The 26,160-nt window shown below is 44.8% G+C and overlaps 1 protein-coding gene across 2 annotated transcripts in view; it reads right to left on the reverse strand.

Annotated features, from left to right (window-relative positions):
- TDRD6 (tudor domain containing 6) overlaps positions 1-26,160 on the reverse strand; it is a 1,091,010-nt gene that overhangs the window by 230,434 nt on the left and 834,416 nt on the right. For both annotated transcript variants that reach the window (XM_069236084.1, XM_069236083.1), the window contains one exon: positions 18,942-19,052. In XM_069236084.1, the coding sequence (XP_069092185.1) occupies positions 18,942-19,052 (111 nt within the window). The remainder of the gene's footprint in view (positions 1-18,941; positions 19,053-26,160) is intronic.

Raw genomic sequence — 26,160 nt, forward strand, 5'->3', positions numbered from 1 at the left:
AAGCAGTTATCTCCCCAAAAGCGGTGGTTTAGCCTGTAGGAGTTGAAGTTGTTTGAAATAATGTTCGTAATACTGCCTGTCCTACTGTGGCTTGTTGTGTTGTTAACACATCCACACAGTAATGTTTAGTGAATGTATGAGGCGTAGACCATGTGGCTGCCTTACAGATTTCTGTTATTGGTATATTTCCTAGAAAGGCCATGGTGGCACCTTTCATTCTAGTGGAGTGTGTCTTTGGTGTAATAGGCAGTTCTCTCTTTGCTTTAACATAACAGGTTTGAATACACTTAACTATCCATCTGACAATGCCTTGTTTGGATATTGGATTTCCTGCATGAGGTTTTTGGAAAGCTACAAACAATTGTTTTGTTTTGCGAAATTGTTTGGTTCTATCAATGTAATACATTAGTGCTCTTTTTATGTCTAATGTATGTAATGCTCTTTCAGCTACAGAGTCTGGTTCTGGAAAGAACACTGGGAGTTCTACTGTTTGATTTAAGTGGAACGGTGATATGACCTTTGGCAAAAATGTTGGATTTGTGCGTAGAACCACTTTATGTTTGTGTATTTGTATAAAGGGTTCCTGTATGGTAAAGGCTTGTATTTCACTTACTCTTCTGAGAGATGTGATAGCTATTAGGAAGGCTACTTTCCAGGTTAAGTATTGCATCTCACAAGAGTGCTTGGGTTCTAATGGTGGACCCATGAGTCATGTTAATACAATATTGAGATTCCATGAAGGAACTGGTGGTGTTCTTGGTGGAATGATCCTTTTTAGCCCCCCCATAAATGCTTTTATGACTGGGATTCTAAATAGTGAAGTTGAATGCGTAATTTGCAGATAGGCCGAAATTGCTGTGAGATGTATGTTAATGGATGAAAAAGCTTAGTTAGACTTTTGTAAGTGTAGTAAGTAGCTTACAATGTTTTTCGCGGACGCATGTAATGGTTGAATTTGATTATTATGACAGTAATAAACAAATCGTTTCCATTTATTTGCGTAGCAATGTCTTGTAGTAGGTTTTCTAGCCTGTTTGATGACCTCCATACATTCTTGTGTAAGGTCTAGATGTCCGAATTCTAAGACTTCAGGAGCCAGATTGCTAGATTGAGCGATGCTGGATTCGGGTGCCTGATCTGTTGTTTGTATTGAGTTAACAGATCTGGTCTGTTTGGTAGTTTGATATGAGGCACTACTGACAGGTCTAGTAGTGTTGTGTACCAAGGTTGTCGTGCCCAAGTTGGTGCTATTAGTATTAGTTTGAGTGTGTTTTGACTCAATTTGTTTACTAGATACGGAAGGAGTGGGAGAGGGGGAAAAGCGTAAGCAAATATCCCTGACCAACTCATCCATAACGCATTGCCCTTGGAGTAAGGCTGTGGGTACCTGGATGCGAAGTTTTGGCATTTTACGTTTTCTTGTGTTGCGAATAGGTCTATTTGCGGTGTTCCCCAGTTTTGGAAGTAGGTTTGTAGTATCTGGGGATGAATTTCCCATTCGTGGATTTGTTGGTGATCTCGACTGAGATTGTCGGTCAACTGGTTTTGAATCCCTGGGATGTATTGCGCTATTAGGCAAATGTGATTGTGAATCGCCCAATGCCAAATCTGCTGTGCTAAGAGACACAGTTGTGATGAGTGTGTCCCTCCCTAGTTGTTTAAGTAGTACATTGTTGTCATGTTGTCTGTTGTGACGAGAATGTTTTTGTGGGCTATTAGTGGTTGAATTGCTTTCAACGCTAGAAACACTGCTAGTAGTTCTAGTTGATTTATATGAAGCTGTTTTTTCTGAGTGTTCTATTGTCCCTGGATGCTGTGTTGGTTGAGGTGTGCTCCCTACCCTACCATGGAAGCATCTGTTGAGATCACGTATTGAGGCACTGGGTCTTGGAAAGGCCGCCCTTGGTTTAAATTTATAGGATTCCACCATTGAAGCGAGGTGTGTGTTTGGCGGTCTATCAACACTAGATCTTGAAGTTGACCCTGTGCTTGTGTCCATTGTGTTGCTAGGCACTGTTGTAAGGGCCGCATGTGTAATCTTGCGTTTGGGACAATGGCTATGCAGGAGGACATCATGCCTAGTAGTTTCATCACTAATTTCACTTGATATTTTTGGTTTGGGTGCATGCTTTGTATTACGTTTTGGAATGCTTGTACCCTTTGTGGACTTGGAGTTGCAATCCCTTTTTTTGTGTCGATTGTTGCTCCTAAGTATTGTTGTATTTGACACAGTTGTAAGTGTGATTTTTGGTATAGTTTATTGAGAACCCGAGTTTGTGAAGGTTTTCTATGATGTATTTTGTGTGTTGAAGACACTGTTTCTGAGTGTCGGTTTTGATTAACCAATCGTCTAGATACGGGAATACGTGTATTTGCTGTCTTCTGATATGTGCCGCTACTACTGCAAGGCATTTTGTAAATACCCTTGGTGCTGTTGTTATCCCGTATGGTAACACTTTGAATTGGTAATGTACTGCTTGGATTACAAACCTTAAGTATTTCCTGTGGGAAGGATGTATGGGTATATGGAAGTAAACATCCTTGAGGTCTAATGTTGACATGTAGTTTTGTTTTTTGAGCAAGGGAATCACGTCTTGAAGTGTCACCATGTGAAAGTGATCTGATTTGATGTAAAGATTTAGTGTTCTGAGATCTAATATGGGTCTCAGTGTTTTGTCCTTTTTTGGTATTAGAAAATACAGGGAGTAAACACCTGTTCCTTTCTGATGGTTGGGTACCAGTTCTATTGCCTCTTTTTGTAACAACGCTTGGACTTCTAGTTCTAATAGATCCAAGTGCTGTTTGGACATGCTGTGTGTTCTTGGAGGCACATTTGGTGGTAATTGTAGGAATTCTATGCAATAACCATGTTGGATAATGGCTAGGACCCACAAGTCTGTTATTTCTTCCCAATTTTTGTAATAATCTGAGAGTCTCCCCCCAGTGGTGTTATGTGTTGGGGATTTGTGACATTGAAGTCACTGTTTAGTTTGTGAGGTCTTTGGGCTTTGAATTTTCCTCTGGTTTTAGTGAACTGTCCACCTCTATATTGTCCCCAAAAGTCTCCTCTTTGATACTGGCCCTGGTATGTGGGTCTGGCTTGTGAGGTTGAGGGTTCTGTGCTTTGGGCTCAAAACCCCCTCTAAATTGTGGCTTCCTAAAGGTGCCTCTGCTCTGGGGGGAGTAGAGCGTGCCCATGGCTTTGATCGTGTCAGTGTTCTTCTTTAGCTTCTCTATAGCTGTATCCACCTCCGGCCCAAACAACTGCTGTCCATTGAAAGGCATATTAAGCACAGCCTGTTGGATCTCTGGCTTAAATCCGGAGGTGCGTAGCCATGCGGGTCTCCCAATTGTGACCGCTGTATTCACAGTTCTGGCGGCTGTGTCCGCTGCGTCCTTTGCCGATCGTATCTGGTTGTTGGAGATACTTTGGCCTTCCTCCTCCACTTGCTGTGCACACTTTTGAAACTCCTTGGGAAGATGTTCAATAAAATGCTGCATTTCATCCCAATGAGCCCTGTCATATCTTGCCAATAAAGCCTGTGAATTGGCAATGCGCCATTGATTGGCTGCCTGTGCTGCAACTCTTTTCCTTGCTGCATCAAACTTTTGACTTTCTTTGTTGGGTGGTGGTGCATCCCCAGAAGTCTGTGAGTTTGCCCTTTTGCGTGCTGCGCCTACTACCACTGAGTCAGGTGTTAGTTGTTGCGTGATGTACACAGGGTCCGTAGGGGGAGGCTTGTACTTTTTTCCCACCCTAGGTGTAATGGCTCTGCCTTTGACGGGGTCTTGAAACACTTGTTTTGCGTGTTTTAACATACCTGGTAATATTGGCAGACTGGTACTGGCTGTGTGTTGACGACAAAGTATTAAATAAAAAGTCATCCTCAATAGGTTCAGCATGCAGTGCTACATTGTGAAAAGTAGCTGCTCTGGACACCACCTGCATGTAAAGCAGTACTGTCTTCAGGTGGTGACGGTCTTGCCGGGTAGCAGTCTGGACTATTGTCAGATACTGGTGCATCATATACATCCCATGCATCTGGGTCATCCCTGTGTGCGTTGGAGATTGCATCATAGGGGGTGTTACAATTGGTGGCAGTTGCGGTGAGTGCTGTGGCGATGGTTGTGGTGAAAAACGTGGCAGAGTTTTTTCTTTCACCACCTTTGCTTTTGGTTGTTTCTGTGTCTTGGAAAGCAAGTTTCCTTTTCATTTTAATAGGGGGAAGAGTTCTTATTTTCCCTGTATCTTTTTGAATATGGAGCCTTCTTTGTGTATAGTCTGGCTCCCCCATCTCTAATTCTTGTCCAAATTTATGGCCTTGTAGTTGTGCTGAAAGGCCTTGTTCTTCAGAATAAGAACTTTGTTTCGGCTCCGATGATGGGTGTTTCGGCAGCAAAACTTATTCAACAGTCTTTTTCGGCTCCGAAGCCACCTTTTTCAGTTTCGGGGTGCCGATCTCTCGGTGCCGACTTTGCTCGGAGCCGGTATCTCGGTGTCAAGTTTGGATCGGAGCCAGTATCTCTGTGCCGAGTATATTCTGTGCCGGTATCTCGACCGGAGTCGGGTGACTTCGACACGTGTGTGCCCTTTTTCGGTGCCAATGGTTGGTCACCGAGTTTACGGGTTAAGCCATGGCCTGCCGGCGGCGGCGTCCCCTGGTCCTTCATTATTTTGCCGTGAGTTTTGGCCGGGGCAGGTTTACTCACGGTTTTCGTCGGCTGCTCACTTTTGGCCTCGTCATAGTCGGCAATGGAGAAAGTCTCCTCTTCTTCAACGTCGTTTTGTCCTAACGGCATCGATGCCATTTGAAGCCTTCGAGCTCTTTGGTCCCGTAGCATCTTCTTCGACCGAAATGCCCGACAGGCCTCGCAGGTATCCTCTGTGTTCGGGAGACAAACACAAATTACAGACCAAATTCTGATCTGTGTAAGGATACTTATTGTGGCATTCGGGGCAGAAGCGGAATGGGGTCCGTTCCATGAGCCTTGAAGACGCACGCGGTCGGGCCGACCAGGCCCCGCCGGGGGATAGAAGCCCCGAAGGGCTACCGGAGCTCTTCTTTTATTCGGTGTGGATCTGCTATAGCGAGCCCGATTCCGAACGCAAACAATACCGTCTAATTTTCCGAGATTTAACTAACTTTCCGAACCGAAACACAGAGCGAAGAGGAACACGTCCGAACCCGATGGCGGAAAGAAAACAATGTAAGATGGAGTCAACGCCCATGCGCAATGGAGCCGAAAGGGGAGGAGTCCCTCGATCTTGTGACTTCTTTGAAGAAAAACAACTTGCAACACTCGAGCCCAACACTAGATGGCGGGATATGCACAGCATGTGTATTTGCAGCTACACATGCCATCGAACACATATATATATATATATATATATATATATATATATATATATATATATATATATATATATATATATATATATATATATATATATATATATATTGCATGTATATATTTGCTGTTCCTAGACTGAAGATTCTTTGTACATGTTCTTACTTCATTGTTGCACATTTTAACTGTGCACTTTTGCTTACGCTGACCTTTCTTCACAAGCCTTGCGAAAAGATATAATGAATGTATTTTTTAGACTATGAAGTGTATTCCAGAGAATCTTTTAGACTCCTCTCAGTGTGTGTACTTTGGCTCAGTCAGCAGTAAAGCAAAACAGCACTTTAGCACTGGTCAGCAGTGTTAAAGTGTGCAGAGTCCTAAAACCATCAAGAACAGGATTAGAAAAATGGGGGGAGGGAGGCAGGCAGGCATAAAGTGGGGGAAGACCACCCTGAGGCTAACCAATGTTAGTGCCAGTAATTTTGCTGTCTTCTATGTGAGGTACTTCAAATACATTTTATGGATTGGCCAAAATGGAGCCTTTGTTAATTGGCTTAGTATGATTTTGAGATGCCAAGTAGGAGGTGTTCCCTTACAGGAGGAAACACCCTGAACTCTTGAGAAATTGTCTTATTACCCTAGCTGGCCATAAAGAGGGTAGCTTACTTGACCTACGGAATCGAGATATTGCTGCTAAACGCACTTTGATAGAAAAGTGGGTTAGACCAAACCTCACTAGCTGAAGAAGATACAGTAAGATCTGTTCTGAGCAGAAGAAATGGGATGAACACCTATATCCTGACACCAGAGACAGAAACACTTCCACTTGAACTTATAAGTTTTATTGGTTGTATCATCTCTGGCTTTGGAGAGGATCTCTCTGCATCACTCCGGGATATCTAACTGAGCAAATTCATGGAACTCAGGAGCCAGGCTGCAAATGCTGAGATGCTGGATTGGGATGATGTACGTGGCCATTATTCATTGTAAATAGAGTTGGTATGGGTGGCAGTTGTATGTGGTCCTGTTCTGAGAGAAGGAGCAGTTCCATGAACCAAAACTGCCTGAGCCACCTGGAAGCAATGAGGATCATTCGGCAGGGTTCTCTCTTCAGCTTCTTGAGCAGCCTGGGGATTAAAGGGATTAGGGGAAAACCATATGCAATTATTTTTGATCATCCGATCCTAAACACTTTCCCCTCCCATCCTTGTTGGCGTTGTCAGTTTGCTTAGTATTGCATTTCTGATTGAACTTGGTTGCAGATAGATCCAGGTTCTATTTGACCCTGAGGTCGAAGATGGTGTCTAAGGTCTGCTGATAGAGTTCCCACTTGTGGCTGCTGGTAGCTGTCCTGCTCAGTGTATCTGCTAAGACATTGGTTGCACCTGCTCTTCCTTCAATGTTATTTGGTTGTGCAGGGCCCACTTTCAAATTTGCTGTGCTAGCTTTGATAGAGCTGCCAAACTTGTTCCTCCCTGCTTGCTTATGTAATGCATGTTGGTGGTTTTGTCCATGCAGATAAGCACTGATGATCGTGCTGTCATGGGAAGGAAAGATAGAAAGCCCATTTCCATGGTCTTGAGTTCCATGAAGTTGATGTGCATTTCCTTTTTCTGTGTTGTTCCATCTCTGGCAGTCAGAGGATCTGAAGTTGAGCGCCCCAACACTCTAAAGATGTGTCCATTGTTATGACAAAGTCTGAGACTTGGGAGAGGGATGTGAGACCCTTGGAGATACTGGCACTTTAAACCCACCATTTCATGGAGTCTACCATGGTGGAGATGATCTGGACGGCGTTGAAGGACCCCTGTATTCGCTCAAACTGCTTATCTAGCTCCTCCTACAGAGGACGCATGTGAAGCTGACAACTGGGGATCAAAGGAATCTAAGAGAGCAACATCCCTAGGAGAGACTGGTACAGTCAAATTGAGACAGACTTTTTTTTTGCTTAGTCGTTGAGCCAGCTGCTGTATTTTGTTTGGACATTCCTGTGATGCGAAAGCCTTGTCCTGCATCGTGCCCACAATAGCTCCCAGGAACGTTAGTAATGTTGGAGCGAGAGAAGATTTTTCCATGTTGATTGTGAGAGCCAGAATTTTGAAGTTAAAGGCATAGGGAAGTGTTTGCTGTGGTTTCTTGAAACATAGCCACTTTTATCAATCAATCATCCAGATATTGGAATACCTGAACTTCTTTCTTCCTTAAATGAGCAGCCACTGGAGCCAATCACTTTGTGACGATACAGGGAGCAGATTTTAGACCTAAATGAGGAACTGTGAATTATAAAGGGGTGCCAACCACTTTGAACCTTATGTACTTTTGATGTTTAGAATGGATTAGAACATGGAAGTACGCGTCCGTCCTGGGTGTCTGAGGAAGTCATATGATCCATGTGACTCAGAAGATGCACAATATTCTGTAGGATGACAATGCGAAAGGATTTTTTTTTTCTGGCATTTGTTGAGTTTCCAAAGATCTAAGGAAGGGTGCCACTCTCCTGACTTCTTTCTTTCTTAAGAAAGAAAAAAAAAAAAACAGGGAGTAGAAATCGATTCCCCTCGGAGTCTCTGGGACCTCTTCTATTACACCCTTCTCCAGTATGGTTGAGATCTCAATAGAAGTTGCTTGAGATAGGGAGCTGATGTCCCTCGTGGTATGACATTCAGGACCCATCTGCCAGAAGTTACTTGGGAACTAGTGCGCTCTATAAATCCTTGATTGATTGATTGACCATTCTGGAAGGAAATGAGATATACGGCCTTCAAGTTGTGTGCTGAAGTTGGGGAAAGTAACCAGAACTGTAAAAAGGACATTTATCTGGTAGAGTCCCCACCTCTTGAAGATTTATTTCCTCTTGCTGGTTGCTTGTATGCTGCTGGAGGTAGCTGCTGATATTGCCGTTGGAACTGTGAGCAATATTGACCTTGAAGAGATTGCTGCTGTCTGTAAGGTGGATATCCTCCTTGGAATGAGTAAAAACCCCTTCTCCTTGCTCTTAGAAAAGGGTGTCAGAGCTTCTGTAGGGTGATTAGGAACTTGGTCGTTCTCATATCTGACAACTGGATCCTGCTCTGGATCGCATGCCTGAAAGTTGTTGTTTTCAGCCAACCTTGCCTGCGAAACAGCGCTGCTCCCGCCAACTGCATGGAGGAGGCATGGATGGCACAATCAATCTCCACTGATGCTCTTTCGCCCTCTGAAAAATCTTCTCAGCCTCTAGGTTCGCATTCTCTGGCAGTAGGTCTAGGTACTGAGCCATATCAGACCATATTTGCCTGTTGTAGCACCCCTTATATTGGCGAGGAATTGGCTGCTCTGACAGTGGTGGTTGCCATGATGGAAAAACGCTTGCCGATGTTATCCATTCTGCGTCCCTCTCGTTCAGGTGGTGGTGTGGTAAGGGTTGATGGATTTCGTGAATGCTGCTGGGTGGCTTTCGTTATGACCAAATGTGGCTTGGGAAGGCCAACTAAACATGCTGGGTCATCTGGTGCCTTATATTTTTGTTTCCAGTCTAGGAAACGCTGCTGCCACCGTAGCTGGATTTCACATAGTCTTTGCTCTTTCTTCCCAGCTGAAATCTCCGATGGGAATGGTTCTTATAGATTTTTTTTTTTTTTGGCTTCCTGAAATTGTGTCAGAAGCAATCTGGCTGCTTGGTGGTCAGGGAAAGCTGGAATCTTTTTGATGCTCCCTCCATGATGGTGTGGAAACCACCAATGTCATCGGGTGGTGGGTCTACGGGTGGATGCATAGGAGGGGTTGGAAGTAAATAATCACCCTACTCGTTAGATACTGAAGCAGACTTATTTCTCCCTCTTCTCCATCTTTATCTGAGAAAGGTGGGTCATCCTCTGTAGGCTCTGCTAAGGTACTTGTCAGCGTGGGTAGAGATGTTACTGGCAATTTCCTCTAGCAATCTGTGTAGACGGATGGGTGGGGGTGGTGGTAGAGATGCAGTGGGTGCCAGATAGAGAAACATCTTTTAGTAGCCCTGAAGCATATGTTGGAGATTGTTGACCACTTCCAAAGGCATCTGGACAGAATGCCCCAGTTCTTGTGGGTCATATGTACAGTAGACATCATAATGTTCTTGTTCACCAGCGTAGATCTGGTCTCTGCAGTATTGGTTATAGTCATCTACCTCCTGACATTTAACATGAAGTTCAGAGAAGCTATGAGCTACCCTGAAAGGTCCCTCATACTCTGACTCATCGTTGTCCAACACATGTAAGGGAGGGAAAGGCAGAACCTTGCTAAGTGAGGTATGTACTGGTAGTATTGTCTATGTAGGCGATCATGATTTACCAGAGGTGATAGATGTGGGCATCAATGGTGTCAGTGGCTTTGTTGCAGAAAGTGCAGCCATGGACAATTCTGTGGTAGTGCTCTAAAATACCACAGTTGACTGTTTTGTAGTCGACGTGCTCTTGATGTTGTCGACAGTGCTGGCATCGACTGTCTCGCCGTCTGCGTCGTTATTGCCATCGATGGTGCCACCATCGATGGTGCCATGGTCAGCAACGAAGTCTTGGTAATTTTCATCAAGATTTTCTTAATTAATGGAGACATCATCAAGAGGATCCTAGATCTAAGGATGTCGTCAAAGCTAGAGGTGACGATATCAATATGGGTAACAACCGAGATGAGAATGTTGATGTGGCAGTAACCACTGATGCAGTCGACGAGGATGTCATTGACAGCGTCGTCAACGAGAAGCGAGTGATTCAAATTTAGTTTTTGACAGCGGACATCGACGATAGGGATTTTGATGTACTTTTAGCTGTGTGATCCTTTAGAGAAGAAGTTGCAGGATCTGAATGGACCTTTTCTGAGGAGAATTTCTCCTTTGAGGAATGTGGGCACTCCTCTGCTTTTTTGGGATGTCCAGAATACACATGATGAGACTTTTTAGATACTTTATTAGTGGACTCTAAATATACACGCTAAGGAGATCTATCCCTTTTGCAGAATTTGTAGTCCCGGAGGAATCATCACTGTCTTCCTCAGCTTTTAGTTTCTGTAGCCAAATCGATAATCTTCCCTCTCTGTCCTTAAGATTCGTGAAAAAGGTACAACATACTTTGCAGGTTTATGTTCAGGGTAGAGGCAATAGATGCACTCTAGGAGGGTCATTAGAGTACAATATATTTTTGCCACATGTTCCACAGGGCCTGAACAGTGCCTTTTTGGTTGGTTCTTTCGTTGTAGAGTAGGATCTGGAATAGAGAAATTAATGATGACCTGATGAGAAATCTTCTAAGAGCTGAGTAAAATGCAGAAAAACTGAGCAGAGGTCAGGGAGACTCATCTCACCTCAGGATGTGTGGTAGAAAATCAGAGGGACTGGAGCCTCTGTGGTGAGGGTTCCAAAGGGTGCTGTCACTTGACTGTCTGGACTTTGATTCTTTTTAAATGATAGTAATAAGCTGGTAAAGTGAATGTCTTACACTGTAAGATTTTCTCCACTGCTTTTCATGGTACCACTTTGACGACAGAAAATTATTCAAGCATGTGAATCAATTAAAGATCCAATACTGGAGAATATAAGGATATTGGAAATCACCAAGAAATTCTGTAGCAATACAGAAAAATGAGATGAAAGTAGAGCTCAGTCATAAAATCTCTGAACTTCAGGGTGACTTGCAATATCTTTACAACACATTTCAGAGGATATTTTATTTCTTTTGACAGTGTTATATGGATTGTGTTTATTCTCCATTTTAGTTTCTTTCTTAGCGTGACGTTCTTAGATGGTGGTCGGAACATGTTTTAAATACTATGTGAGAATGCCATTATGTGTTTACTTTAGATGTTGTTTAGAAGTCTGCACAATTAGTTTCAGGGACAAATGTCAGAACACAATGTCCTTGTTTATCTTGTGCTGACAGGAGTCAACATTTTCTTTTTTGAGTAAAAAATAGGACCAGAAAGACTAAAAAGAAGGACCAGAATGACCACCGTGTAGGCCCTCGTCACCAGCAGGCTAGACTAGAAACACGCCTCCTGAAGAGACTACAGAAAAACAATACTAAGCTGCAAGACTAATCCTCGATCTACTCAGACGGACCCACATCACTTGCACCTCAAGAAGCTACATTGGCTCCTGATCTAAAAGATTTAGGTTCAAGATGATGACACATGCATGCAAAGCCCTTCACAACAAAGGACCATCATACATCAACAAATTAATGACCAACCAAAGTCTGTAAGAATGCTATTTCTCATTTAGGATGCTTAGTGCTAGGTAGCAGCAACTTTAGGTACTAAACAGAATGGTTGAATTATTTGTGTTTTACACCATTTTAATAATACTTGTAACAATGATGTGCCTCTGATAATCACAGGTCATGTTTTATTTACAGGAATTATATATTTTCAATTCACATTTGAAATTTATTATTTAGTCTTCTTCAGCATGCAAAAGTGACAATGGAAAGGGTTAGATCTCTTTCCACAAATTCCTTGTGAATCAGATTGGTCAGGCTCAAATTTACCAACCGCATCTACCACTCTGGTGGTTTGGAAATTTAGATGCGGCTCTGTGAGCTAGCTGGACCAACATTTACTGATTATATAGGAAACCTCAGTCACTATACTAAGAGGTTTTGTTGATCTGATAAATAGTTGTTGACAAGTGGATTATTGGTAATGACTGGTAAGAGCCTACACTTCGCAATAGGCCCTCACTAGGTCCAGTCACGTCTCAATGAATGAATCCCGGTTCAACCCTTGGTAGCCTGGCAACAAGCGACAAGGCTTAACTAGAGAGATAAGTGCGTAAAGCATTTAAAAAACACAAAACAGTAAATAAGTATAAAACACCAAAACTCAATATAATTCAACACCAATTTATAAAAATATATTATATTTTTATCTTTTAAAATGACACTAAAAAATACAAAAACTCAATGTAGGGAACCAGAGACATACATTTTTAAAGACTGAAAGTATATCTAGCGCTTAGAAGCAGCTAGCACTCAAAGGGTTCAAGAAGGTCACACTGTATAGGGACAAAGTCAGGAGTTCAGGCCACCCACGATGTAACAGTTACACATACTTTCAGAAGTGTTTTGTGATACAGTAAAGTGGTCCACAGCAACAGCCAAGGGCTGGCTTTGGTTTGTTTCTTGGGTCTGTGTCTACACCTCCCACAATGCACCTCTTCAACTTATGGAACTGTTTACAATAGTTGCTCCAAATGTCTCCAAACGTCTGGCTCTTCTTCCAGAGGTCTTTTTTGGGTCCTTGAAGTGTCCACAACTTGATCCAAGATTCCAGACGCTCCGAGTTGCTCCTTGGGAGTTGGGACTACAATTCCCAGAATGCATCTTGTCAGACTCCTCAAATGGCCACTGGACGCTGGTCAGCTAGGCTCTTCTTGCAGGACTTGATGCAGAGGACTCTGGGCAGCTTCTTTGTACCTGCAGCTTACAGGGAGTCCACTCCTGGAGTTGCAGAAGCAAGGCAAAGGCTTTTTTTGGTTGAAGCCCAAAGTGTGCAGCTGCTGCAGTCCTTGTCAGTACAGTGTCAAGGTGCAGGCCAGGGCAGTCCTTCTCCAGTATCTTCTTCCAGCAGGGATCTGAGTTGTGGATGCAGCTCAGCCATATTTATCCTTGCTCCTGGGTGGAAAGCAGAGGAGGGCAACAGTCCAATCACAGGAAGGCCACTACCGTCTTGGATGACCACTTCCTGGGAAGTGTGGCAAAAATCAATCCCAGAGAGCAACATTCCTTAAAAATCCAAAATGGCAGAAACTGAATTTTGGACGTTAGGTCTGGCTGAGCCTACCCACACCCCTCTCCTAAACTAATCAAGAGGGCACCTGGTTGTCTGGGTATGCAGAAAATGGGGGCTGTTCTGAGCTGTTCCAAATGTCCTTCCCTCCTTTGAAAACCAGTTTGGCTGCTCTCCCCCCATACTGTTTCACCATCTGCTGAGGCAGATCCCACCTCCACAAAGGCACTTTCTTTGTGTTCAGCCCAGGCCACTTCGCACCTCATCAAGGCAGCCTGGCCAGGCTGCCAGAGGCTAGCCAATCAGAGAAGGGCTCCTCAGAGTTGAAACTAGTAAGTTTTAGAAGGAGTTCTAAAACTTTTCCCTGAACTAGTTGTATTAAATCCAACAATGGCAAGTTGTGGCATTTATTATAACAATCAGTTTGAGACCACACATGCCATATTTAGCTCCTTTGCAGACTTTATTAATTAAAATAAAGTCTCCCCAGTACAGCCTACGGAGCCTATTCACTACAATGAGGGAAAAATGAATGTGGCTATTTTACCTCACCAGAGCTTATAAAACATATTTTGTAGTGTCCCTGTTTACAGTTACATTGCACCCAATCCTGGGTGCACCTAGAACACACCTTAGGGGTGACATATGCAAAAATAAGGTAGTTTAAGACTTTGGAAGTACTTTTAAATCCAAACTCCAATTTGCATGTAACTTAAAATGTAATTTAAAAGCAGCCAGTGAGGCAGGCCTGTAGGAGGCTGGCCAGGTTTGTAGTGGATACCTAAGGTACTTACACGTTGTACCAGGCCCAGTTATCCCTATTACTGAAATGTAGTCAGTGTATAGAAGCCAGGCTCCCTAGGGGTAGTGTGGATGAGCAGCCAAGGCTTAACTATGAGACGTGCAGAGCTCATACAATACCACTGTTTTCACACATTCCTCACACACATGAAAGAAAATCCTCAGTGTTACAAAAATAAAGGAACTTTATTTTGGTGAAACGAATGCCAAAATACCTTAGAGACTATACTCCCTTAGGAGGTAAGTAATATACACAGTATATACCCCAGAGAACAGTAGTAGTTGTAAAAACAGTACAAATAGTGAAAATCACAATAGTCTGAAATGGGCCTAGGGGGAACACAAACCATTTACTAAAATAGTGGAATGCGAAAGTCGGTTTCCCACCTAGGCAAGTGTAGTGTATAGAGGGGCGCAAGGAAAATTAGAAAACACCAAAGGTAAGTAATAGAACCCACCCCAGAGCCCAGGAAAACAGGAGTAAATCACAGTTAGTTTCCTAGAACACACAAGAACACGTGACAGAAGATTTTGCAAGAACCAGAAGAGACTGCAAGACACCAACGATGGATTCCTGGACCTGAAGATCTGTGGAAAAAGGGGACCAAGCTCAAAAAGCACTGAAGAGTCCAGGGAGAATGTTAGACACCTTACATGGTCATATTCGGAGTTACCATTGTGCAGCTGGACATAGGTATTGACCTATGTCCAGCAAACGCGTAAGATGGCATCCCCGCACTCCCAAAGTCCGGGAAAATGGTCCTGGACGACGTAGGGGCACCTCTGCTAGTGCAAGGGTGCCCTCACACACAGGTACTTTGCACATACCTTTAGGGATGGAAGGCCTGACATAGGTGACTTATCAGTGACCTGGTGCAGTGTAAATGGCAGTGAAAGGGTGCATGCACCATTTCACACAGGCTGCAATGGCAGTCTTGTAAAAGTCTTTGCATGGGCTCCCTATGGGTGCATGGCCTCCCTATGGGCCATCTATGGGTGCATGGCCTCCCTATGGGTGGCAAAAGTAATGCTGCAGCCCATAGGGATCCCCTGGAACCGCAGTGCCCTGGGTACCTAAGTACCATATACTAGGGACATATAAGGGGTGACCAGTATGCCAATTTGGGATGAAATACTGGGTTACCAGTATGCAGTGAGACAGTTGAGAGGAGAGAGAGCATAAGCACTGGGGTCCTGGTTAGCAGGATCCCAGTGACACAGTCAAACACACTGGCATTAGGCAGAAATTGGGGGAAACATGCCAAAAAGAGGGTGCTCTCCTACAAGGCCTCCCTTTAAAATAACCCTGGGCACCTCAGCAGTCCACCTATGGGGGGGAAGTACCTATGCTGGGGTCCCCAAACCTACATGCCCTACCATAAACTAGGGACTTATAGGTAGGTTGATCTAGCCAATGATAATTAGCCTAATTTTCATACTCATTTTACACAGAGCACAAGCCCTATCACTGATTAGAAATACCCAGGGCACCATTAGAGTCAGGAAAACACCAGCAAAAAGTGAAAAATGGGGACAAAAAGTTAGGGGGCTTCTGCAATCAGCCCAGTTTTCTCACAACAGTCCTGTTAGACTAGTAGGAACTGTATAACAGGGTTACTGTAAGAAATTGAGTTATTAATAGGATGCAAGTATTTCACCAGTAAGTAAGAAATTGTGTTTCTACTGGGAACCAAGTACCCCACTGTACCACTTGACTCACTCAGGCTAACGAAACAGAGCATCCAAGAACTACCCAAGGGAGGTGTGGAGAGTTAATGTAGGAAGTTGTCTCTGTGTATACTATCTCAAAGTGAGAGATAGTGTGCACAGAGTCCAAGGGTTCCCCTTAGAGTTTGATAGTGGCAAAATTAGTTAATACTAATGCTCTATTTTGTGGTAGTGTGGTAGAGCAGTAGGCTTATTAGAGGTTAGTGTTAAACATTTGTTGTACACACACAGGCAATAAATGAGGAACACACACTCAAAGACTTAACTCCAGGCCAATAGTTTTTATATATCTTAAAATATATTTTCTTAATTTATGTTAGAACCACAAGATTCAAGATTTGAAGTACATAAAATGCAAGGTACTTCATACAGGTAAGTATAGAACTTTGATTTAAAACAGTAGTAGACACAGTTTTGGTTAAAATGACAATAAGCTATTTTAAAAGTGGACACAGTGCAAAAATCAACAGTTTCTGGAGGAGGTAAGTTTGGTTAGGGTTCTGAGGTAAGTAAAGCACTTACACAGTCAGTCTCCTGGGCATAGGCAGCCCACCGTTGGGGGTTCAAGGCAACCCCAAAGCCACAGCACCAGCAACACGGGGCCGGTCAGGTGCAGAGGTCAAAGGAGGGCCCAAAACACATAGGCGCCTATGGAGAACAGGGTTGCTCTGGTTCCGATCTGCTGGCAGGTAAGTACCCGTGTCCTTGGGGAGCAGACCAGGGGTTTTTGTAGAGAACTAAGGGGGGGCGGGGGACACAATCAGGCACAGAAAACACACCCTCAGCTGCACAGAAGTGGCTCCAGACCTTTCCTCTGGATGGCTCCTGGTTCTCTTCTGCTTGTGGAAGCGTCTCACACAGGCTCTCTGCTGTCAACAAGCGACACCCCCGCTGCTGCACTTCCCAGTGCTCAGTCTACTGGCTACTGCATGCCAATTGTGTGCCAGCAGAGTCAAAGGTCAGTCCACAGAATTCTCAGGAGAGCTGGTCCATCTTCAAACTCGCTCTCAGGCAGCGTTTGGGGGGCCTGAAATTTGATCATGAGCTGAGCCTGGGAAATATGACAATGCCATAGGGGGTGTATGTATGATGTTAGGCACTGCAAATCTACAATCAGGATACATGTTCACCCCTAGCTTGATACCTCACTCTACCTTATCAGCTTAAGTGGAGCAAAATTGACCTTTAGAGCATATTTCACTTATAATCTGTAATAAAGCACACGCACTATCAACATACACTATTAATGTGCACTCGCATTACAAGGCCTACACAAGGTTAGTACCAATCCTTGGAATTCCTTCTAAGACAGTTCTCACACAGCCGACACACATGCACACAGCTTCTTACACAAGCTGCACAGCAGCTGCCTGATCTTAAAAGGTGGACACTGGCAGTTGGCCCTCTCAGCCCATGTACCATGATTTTACCATGAATGAGAACCTCGGGTGGGGAGACCCACTCAAGTATTAAAACTTGGTGATCAAATATAAAAACATCTAAAGAAATTAAATGATCACAGCCCATTTGCTACAGTCACCCCATCGAGCTTTCTAAAACAATGTTTATATCCTTAGTGTCTTGCTGTGTCATTTCAATGAAATCTTACAATATGAATAAAAGCAGAATCTCTGGTCCTAAATTAAACACACCAAAATCAGTTTGCAATTTGTTGCAAAACGATATTCGAATCATCTCAGAATGCGTTGAAAAATTAAGTGGAACTATTTATGTATTGACCTATAACTATGAACAGCAATGGTAGCCATGGGTTATCTCCTTTCTGTTTATGGGGAAGAAACAGGTACAAATGGTAGTTTTTGTTTTCCTTGTTTAAACTGCATCAATAACTATGCTCTGTGAACTGGCTTTCACCTTGACTGACGGCAGGAGGTATAGTGCCACCACAACTAGTCTATTAAGGAAATGATAAACATGCAGTTATATAGGGATTGTAACCTCTCAGTTTATAAAAAGAATGGCAGTCTGCCAAACAATCAGGAATCAGCTAAATTGCGAACCACAAATCCTTGTCTAGCTTACTAATAATGTGACAAATCGATGGGTAACTCCAAATAACACTACTGTCAGTTCAATGTAGAAGATTGAAGACTTTTCATCAGTGGTTGATAACATACTTTAAAACACTGTCAGTTTGTATTTCTGGACAGTGCTGTGCATTCACAATCTTTGGTAGAAAACATCAATAGCCACTTGGGATTCTCTCTTGATTGAACAAGTGAGTGGGTTCTACTGAAGGCGACTGTACAAGGAAACTCACATAACTGAAAGCCAAGTTCTCTCTAGTTGACATTCTCTATCAATCCATAAACAGAAGAATATTTATGTGCCAAAGGGGTAAAGTAGGATCGCTTAATAAACACTGTTCTGATGACAAAGTATTAGTGCAAAGAACATATGCATATAACATATACATATAACATGCAACATTACTCATTTATTCTATTTTTATAATATAGAAAACACCAAACAGGCTAATTAGTTTAGTGATGAAATCGTTAAACCGGACTACCACAGATTTGCCCCTTTTAAAAGAATAAAAAGAAAAAACAGAAAATGTCTGTTAGGCTGCAGGTACCCTGTGTAAAATGACACACATACTGTTCTAATTACAATACAGAACTACATACCCTCAGAAACATGTTTTCCAACAGACAGTAACATCCTTCCACAAAGTCAGTAATGATTGGCCTACAATATGAAAACTCTGGTCAAATTCATCACCACACCACCACCGGAAGGACACTGCAAAAACTAGACAATACTGTCAGTTAAGGACAATTGGGACCCCTAAATATTATTGACTCTACAGCTTTTGATTCGTAGTGCCCTCATTAAGATCCTGCCTAATGAACAAATAATGAATTTCACATCCTGTGTTAGCAGGCTAATCAATTCATCCAGACCACACCTTCCACGTGTCAATAACCTAGCACAAAATGGTTCCTCAGATTCACCAGCAATTTTCAACCAATACACTGAATACCTAGAAAAACAACTTGTGATCACCAGATTAATATAAATCAGTGCACCAATAGTAACCAGCTAGGTCTAAAGATGTTATCTATCACCTCAAATCCAGCCTCTCACTCTCTGGATCCTAGAAATCCTGCTGTTCAATTAAACAGCTATTAGGCTCTTTGTTATAATATCTGTTATGTATATTTGTAAAGCTGTTCTATTAGCCAAACCAACAGTACAGGTAGGTTCTGAATTATAATGAAAATCCCATGATGGGGAAAAGGAAAAAAAAAGGAAGAGAAAGCTGCTAATCGCCAACATCATTCTGACAGAACCTTGTTCACCTGCAATATGTGAAGAAAGTTCCTTGTTGATAAATACTTCTTCTGGACACGTGCATGACAGGGTCATCTCATTTTCAGGATTTAAAACAACTTGATTTTCAGGAGCTGTCCCTATGAATACAAGAAAAGCATGAACATAAAAAGCTGATAATTTAAGCTAAAGAGGTATCAATGCAAAATAAGTTCAACAATGAATTAATATTTTTAGTACAACATAGCCAGCGTTCTACAACTAGTTACTTTTATTTAGAAAACTTTTCGATTGATACCGGAGGTCCACAGAATCCTTAATCCAGAGGTGTCAGACTAGGCCATCAAGAATATCTAGTGGTAATACTGGGGTGCCCCAATATTCCTGAAGGTCTGGGTTTGTAGAACAAGTTAATTCCCTTCGGTAACGCTTTTTCTGGTGGATACAATAGCTACCTGTGGATTCCTCACCTAATGAATTCACCCTTGCGCCAGCATTAAACTGAAAATCTTCTCAGCTCTCTACGTCGACAAGAACGTCACAATTGCACGGCTCCACATGACTCTGTCTGAAGTCAACGTGCCAATAAGAGGTCCTCGCCGGCGTGCTGACGTCAGTTTCACCCATTTTTTACGTGCCTTTGAGGAAAACAAGTGAAAACCGACTCCAAAATAACTCCAATAAGTACATTTATTCACAAAATCTTCATGATACCACAAAATCAAAACCATCATATATTATATATATCAGAAAAAAAACATCAATATATACATACATGTAGACAACCGCATACCCTAGTGCAACCAGACAGGCAACGGGAAGGCAGGTGGGACTGTGAGGAATCCACAGGTAGCCATTGTATCCACCAGAAGAACGAGTTACTTATCTTCGGTAACGACTTTTCTGGTGGATACATTAGCTACCAGTCGATTCCTCACCTAATGAATACTCCCATTGCGCCAGCACTCGACGGAAATCCTCTTCCTAGCTTCTGCACGTCGACGAGGACGTCACAGTTGTCCACGCGACGCCGTCTGACGTCATACAGGCAATAAGAGGTCCTCGCCGACGTGCCGACGTCAGTACCAACAATTTTTACGTGCCTGAGAATAATAGGCCATTGAGATGAAAGAACAATAGTAATATTTAATGACATTTCAAACAAACATCATTCTGAGAATTCAACCTACCATTTTTTTTTTTTGCAAGTAAATAAATATATGAACTATATATATATATATATATATATACATATAAACATATATACATAATATATACCAATCCTCAAAACCAAGAGGAGCACACTCAAGAATTACTTGGTTAGACCAAACAGGCAACGGGGAGGCGGGTGGGACCGTGAGGAATCCACAGGTAGCTAATGTATCCACCAGAAAAGTCGTTACCGAAGGTAAGTAACTCGTTCTTCTGATGGATACAACTACCTGTGGATTCCTCACCTAATGAACAGAGTCCCAAAGCAGCACCGCACTCGGTGGTGGGTGCCTGAATGGTCAAACCAAGAAATCCTGCAGCACTGACCGTGCAAAATGGCCGTCCCTTCTGACCTCAGAGTCCAAGCAGTAAAGCTTCGCAAAAGTGTGAAGGGACGACCAAGTTGCGGCCTTGCAGATGGTGACCACAGGAACACCTCTAGCCAAGGCCGAGGAGGCCGACTTAGCTCTGGTGGAATGAGCTCTTATACCATCAGGGGGATCCTTCTTTTCTAAAGGAGGACACATTTTAATGCAAAGAACAACCCACCTGGAGAGTGTTCTCTTGTTGACTGCCTTTCCTCTCCTCTTTCCCACGTATCCGATGAAAAGCTGGTCCTCCAGCCTGAAATCCTTTGTCCTATCTATATAAAAGCTTAACGCCCTCTTTGGGTCCAAGCGGTGTAGTCTCCCTTCTTCCTTTGACGGATGAGGCGGAGGATAAAACGTGGATAGAGTAATTGTCTGGGCCAAATGAAAGGGTGAAACAACCTTCGGAAGGAAAGTAGCCTTGGTCCTCAACACCACCTTATCCCCATAAAAAGATGTATAAAGGGGTTTTACCGATAGAGCCTGCAACTCACTCACTCTCCTTGCAGATGTAATAGCAACCAGGAAAACTGTTTTAAGAACTAACAATCTAATGGGCAAGAATGCATAGGCTCAAAAGGGGACCCCATAAGGAAAGTTAGAACCAAGGACAAATCCCATTGAGGCATAACGAAAGGATTTGGAGGAAATTTATTCATAAGGCCCTTCAAGAATCTAAGTACTATTGGAGATTTAAATAAAGAAGGCTGGTCTGGAAGACAAAGAAAGGCTGACAAGGCAGACAAGTAACCCTTAACAGTAGCCACTGCACAACCCCTCTGTGCTAAAGACAAAGCAAAAGATAAAACATCCGACAAATGAGCATGTAAGGGATCAATCTGCCTCTCTCCACACCATACCACAAATTTAGACCATCTATTAGCGTAGATAGATTTAGTGGAGTGTCGCCTGGCCGATAAGATAACATCCACTACCTCAGGCGGGAGAGAAAAGGAACTCAGGTTGCCCCGTTCAATCTCCAGGCATGAAGGTGCAGGCTCTGGAGGTTGGGGTGTAAAACCTGCCCCTGCGACTGCGAGAGGAGGTCTGCCCTGAGAGGGAGACGGAGCGGAGGGCACAGTGAGAGTTGGAGAAGGTCGGAATACCACACCCTGCTTGGCCAATCCGGAGCAATTACGATTACTTGGGCCAGGTCTTGGCATATTTTCCTCAATACTCAAGGAATCAAGGGTATGGGGGGAAACGCGTAAAGCAACTGGTCGCACCAGGTCATCTGAAACACGTCCCCCAACGCTCCTTGTACTGGATACTGGAGGCTGCAGAATAACGGGCAGTGCGAGTTCTCCCGGGTGGCAAACAGATCTATCCGAGGAAACCCCCACATCTGGAAGATTAGAAGGACTTGATCTGGATGGAGACGCCACTCGTGGTCTGCCGAGAAATGGCGACTGAGACTGTCCGCACGTACGTTCAAGACTCCGGCCAGATGATTTGCTACCAAGCAAATCTGATGGTCCTTTGCCCAGGACCATAGCCGAAGAGCTTCCCTGCAGAGAAGGTACGACCCTACCCCTCCCTGTTTGTTTATATACCACATTGCGGTAGTATTGTCCGTCAGGACCTGAACCGACTGACCGCGAAGGGATGGGAGGAAGGCCTTGAGAGCCAGACGTACAGCCCGTAACTCCAACAGATTGATATGAAACATCTGTTCCACTGGAGAACAAAGCCCTTTGATCTCCAGGTCCCCCAGATGAGCTCCCCACCCTAGAGTGGAAGCATCCGTTATTACCGTGGTCACTGGTGGAGGTTGCATGAACGGCCTTCCTCCGGAAAGATTGTCACCTGCAATCCACCACTTCAAATCCGTGGCAGCATCTCTGGAGATCTTTACAGAACCTTCGAGATCCCCTTTGTGTTGAGACCACTGCCTCCGGAGACACCACTGTAGAGCCCTCATGTGCCAGCGAGCATGCGTGACCAACAGTATGCAGGAGGAAAACAGACCGAGCAGACGTAGGACCTTGAGGACTGGAATGACCACTCCACTTTGAAACATTGGAACCAACGCCTGAATGTCTTGAATCCGCTGAGGCGGAGGAAAGGCTTGATTCAATGTTGTATCCAGTACTGCCCCTATGAACAGGAGGTGCTGAGAGGGATCTAGGTGAGATTTGGGCACGTTCACCGAAAAGCCCAGGTCGAAGAACAACTGGGTTGTCGACTGCAGATGATGCAACACGAGCTCCGGGGACTTGGCTTTGATCAACCAGTCGTCCAGGTAAGGAAATACTGCTATCCCTTTCCTTCTGAGCTCTGCCGCAACCACCGACATCACCTTTGTGAAGACTTGAGGTGCTGAAGTAAGACCAAACGGGAGGACCGCAAACTGATAGTGCTGCGACCCCACCACAAACCGGAGATACTTCCTGTGCGACTTGAGTATCGGGATATGAAAGTAAGCATCCTGCAAGTCGACAGACACCATCCAATCTCCATTGTTCAACACCAAAAGCACCTGAGCTAGGGTCAGCATCTTGAACTTTTCCTGTTTGAGGAACCAATTCAAGATCCTCAGGTCCAGGATTGGTCTCAACCGACCATCCTTCTTGGGAATCAGGAAGTACCTCGAGTAACAACCTTGACCCCTTTCCTGCTCTGGAACCAACTCCACCGCGCCCTTTGAAAGGAGGACTTGAACCTCCTGTTCTAACAACAGGAGGGGTTCTTCTGAACAATAAGAGGGGCGGGATGGGGGGGCGGAAACTCCCGAAAGGGAAGGGTGTAGCCTTTTCTCACAATGCTGGTAATCCAGGAGTCTGATGTGATGACCTCCCACTTGTGGAGAAAATACAGTAACCTCCCCCCTACAGGAGAGGAGTGAGTGGGAATTGGTGGAAGCCTAAGGCTGCTTCCCCTGCTGCAACCCTCCAGAGGAAGAGGAAGAGGCAGAGTGCTGCTAAGAGGCTCCCCTGGTACGGACCCTACCCCTCCCTCTAAAAGATCTATAGGAGAGAGCGCAGAGGTAGGCTGCTGGAATTTCCCTCGAAGGGAGGAGGAGGAGGAGCCACGACCAAATCCTCGAAACCTCCTAAAAAATCTGGAGGAGGCAGAAGAAGTGGCTTGCAAGCCCAGCGACTTGGCCGTGGCCCTGCTCTCCTTGAACCTCTCTAAGGCCGAATCCACCTTGGCACCAAAGAGCTTGTCCCCATCAAAAGGAAGGTCCAGTAGGGTCGACTGTACACCCGAGGAAAATCCTGAGTTACGAAGCCAAGCCTGCCTCCTCGTAACTACAGCAGTGCCCATTGCTCTAGCCACAGAGTCAGTTGTATCCAACCCAGATTGGATAACCTGAGTTGCAGCTGCTTGAGCATCCGATACCAGATTCAATAGCCCCTGAGGGACCTCCGTATGCGTAGATGCAATTTCGTCCATCAGAGCATAAATGTACCTTCCTAAAATACATGTAGCATTGGTGGACTTTAATGCCATGCTACATGACGAGAACACCTTTTTGGATGCTATGTCCATCTTCTTGGAGTCTCTATCCGTTGGAAAAAAACCAGGAGCAGACCTTGCCGAGCAAGAAGCCTGGACCACCAAGCTTTCAGGTGTTGGATGTCTGGTAAGAAAACCAGGGTCAGCCGGTGCAGCCAGATACCTCCTAGCCACAGATCTATTGAGAGCTGAAGACGACACCGGCTTCTTCCAGACTTCCAAAACAGGTTCCAGCAGCGCCTCATTGAACGGCAAAAGTGGTTCTGCCGATGTAGACGCCGGGTGCAACACCTCTGTCAACAAATTCTGCTTGGCTTCAGTCACCGGCAAAGGAAGATCCAAGAAGTTAGCTGCCTTCCTGATAACAGCATGAAAAGTGTCCGCCTCTTCTGTATACTCCCCAGGAGATGACAAGTCCCACTCAGGGGAAGTATCCAGGCCACTAGCAGTGTCCAGCCCATGGAGACCCTCATGAGAGTCCTCAATCTCTCCTTCCTCCAGGTTCTGTCTCTGGTACTCCTGTTCTTCAAGGAGGTGGAGAGCAAGCCTCTTCGAGTGCAGCCTCTCCTCAATCCTCGGTGTCGACATGGCGTCCGCAGATGTCGAAGAACGACGCCGATCTCCGGATCCGTCCGACGCCAGGTCTACAGGCGCCACAGGTACCTTCGGCGCCAAACCAGGAGTCGGATGGAGAGAAGACTGCTTCGGAGTCGTAGGAGGTCTAGACAGCACCACTGGTTGAAACATCGAAGCAGCTGGAGCCGAAGATGTCGAAGCCTCAGGAGCCACCGGAGCCGATTCCGACGCCGAGCCCACGTTCCCCAGGGGGAGAAAGGGCATAAAGGGTGCCGGTCGAAGGGGAGCCGGAGCACCCATGTTGAAAGCCAAAGGGCCCGAAGGCCCAGCCGGTCCACCACCTGGAGCCATCTGCTGGAAGATGGAGAACATCGCATTTAAAAATGCGGTATTATCAGCTCCAGGGGCCGGGTAAGCTGGGAACTGGGGTGCCTGGTTCAAAGGAGACACCGACCTCGACGTCTGCAACGTCGGAGAAAACATTTGAGGCTGCGGAACCTCAAACACTGAAGGTGGTTGGCCCGATGACCCGGGCGAAGTCGGTGAGGCTGGAGAAGGCAACGGCGTTGACGGATGGGGAGTGACAGTGGGACTGACCTCCCAAGTCTTCCGACGCTGAGTCGATGGTGACCTCGACCGAGACCTCTCTTTACTCGACCGGCGCCGTGATTCTCGACGACGCGAGTCCCGATGACGCCGATGAGACTTCGGTGACGAGGATTTTCGATGGTGTCTCTTTTCCCTCTTTTTCGACTTCGCCAGAAAAAGCTTGGCCTCGCGCTCTTTCAGGGTCTTCGGATTCATATGCTGACAAGAATCACACTTGTCAAAATCATGATCGGAACTAAGACACCACAAACAGTCAGAATGTGGGTCCGTCACCGACATTTTGCCCCCACACTCACGACAGGGCTTGAATCCTGACTTTCTCTGCAACATTGTAATCTCAGAGAAAAAATAGATCCAAAAACACACTAACTGTCGAACAGCAACAGTAGCTCCCTCGAAGATAACCGTTTCAAATGGCACGGAAAAAAGGGAACTGACGTCGGCGAGGACCTCTTATTGCCTGTATGACGTCAGACGGCGTCGCGTGGGCAACTGTGACGTCCTCGTCGACGTGCAGAAGCTAGGAAGAAGATTTCCGTCGAGTGCAGGCGCAATGGGAGTATTCATTAGGTGAGGAATCCACAGGTAGTTGTATCCATCAGAAAAAGCATTACCGAAGGTATGTAACTTGTTCTTCTGATGGATACAAGTACCTGTGGATTCCTCACCTTAGGAATAGAGTCCCAAAGCAGTACCGCACTCGGAGGTGGGTGCCTGTCTGATTACACCAAGAAATGCTGCAACAAAGATCGTGCTAAATGGCCGTCCCTCCGAACCTCAGAGCCCAAGCAATAATGCTTTGCAATGGTGTGGAGGGACGCCCAAGTTGCCGCCTTGTAAATATCCACCAACGGAACCCCCCCTTGCCAGGGCTGAAGTAGCAGACTTAGCCCTGGTGGAATGGGCTCTGATACCCTTAGGGGGAATCTTTTTTGCCAACGAGTAGCATATCTTGATACAAAGGATCACCCACCTGGAGATTTTTCTTTTATGGACTGCTCTGCCCTTCCTCTGTCCAATATAC

The sequence above is a fragment of the Pleurodeles waltl genome, chromosome 5 (assembly GCF_031143425.1).
Source record: "Pleurodeles waltl isolate 20211129_DDA chromosome 5, aPleWal1.hap1.20221129, whole genome shotgun sequence".
NCBI classification, from domain to species: Eukaryota; Metazoa; Chordata; class Amphibia; order Caudata; family Salamandridae; genus Pleurodeles; species Pleurodeles waltl.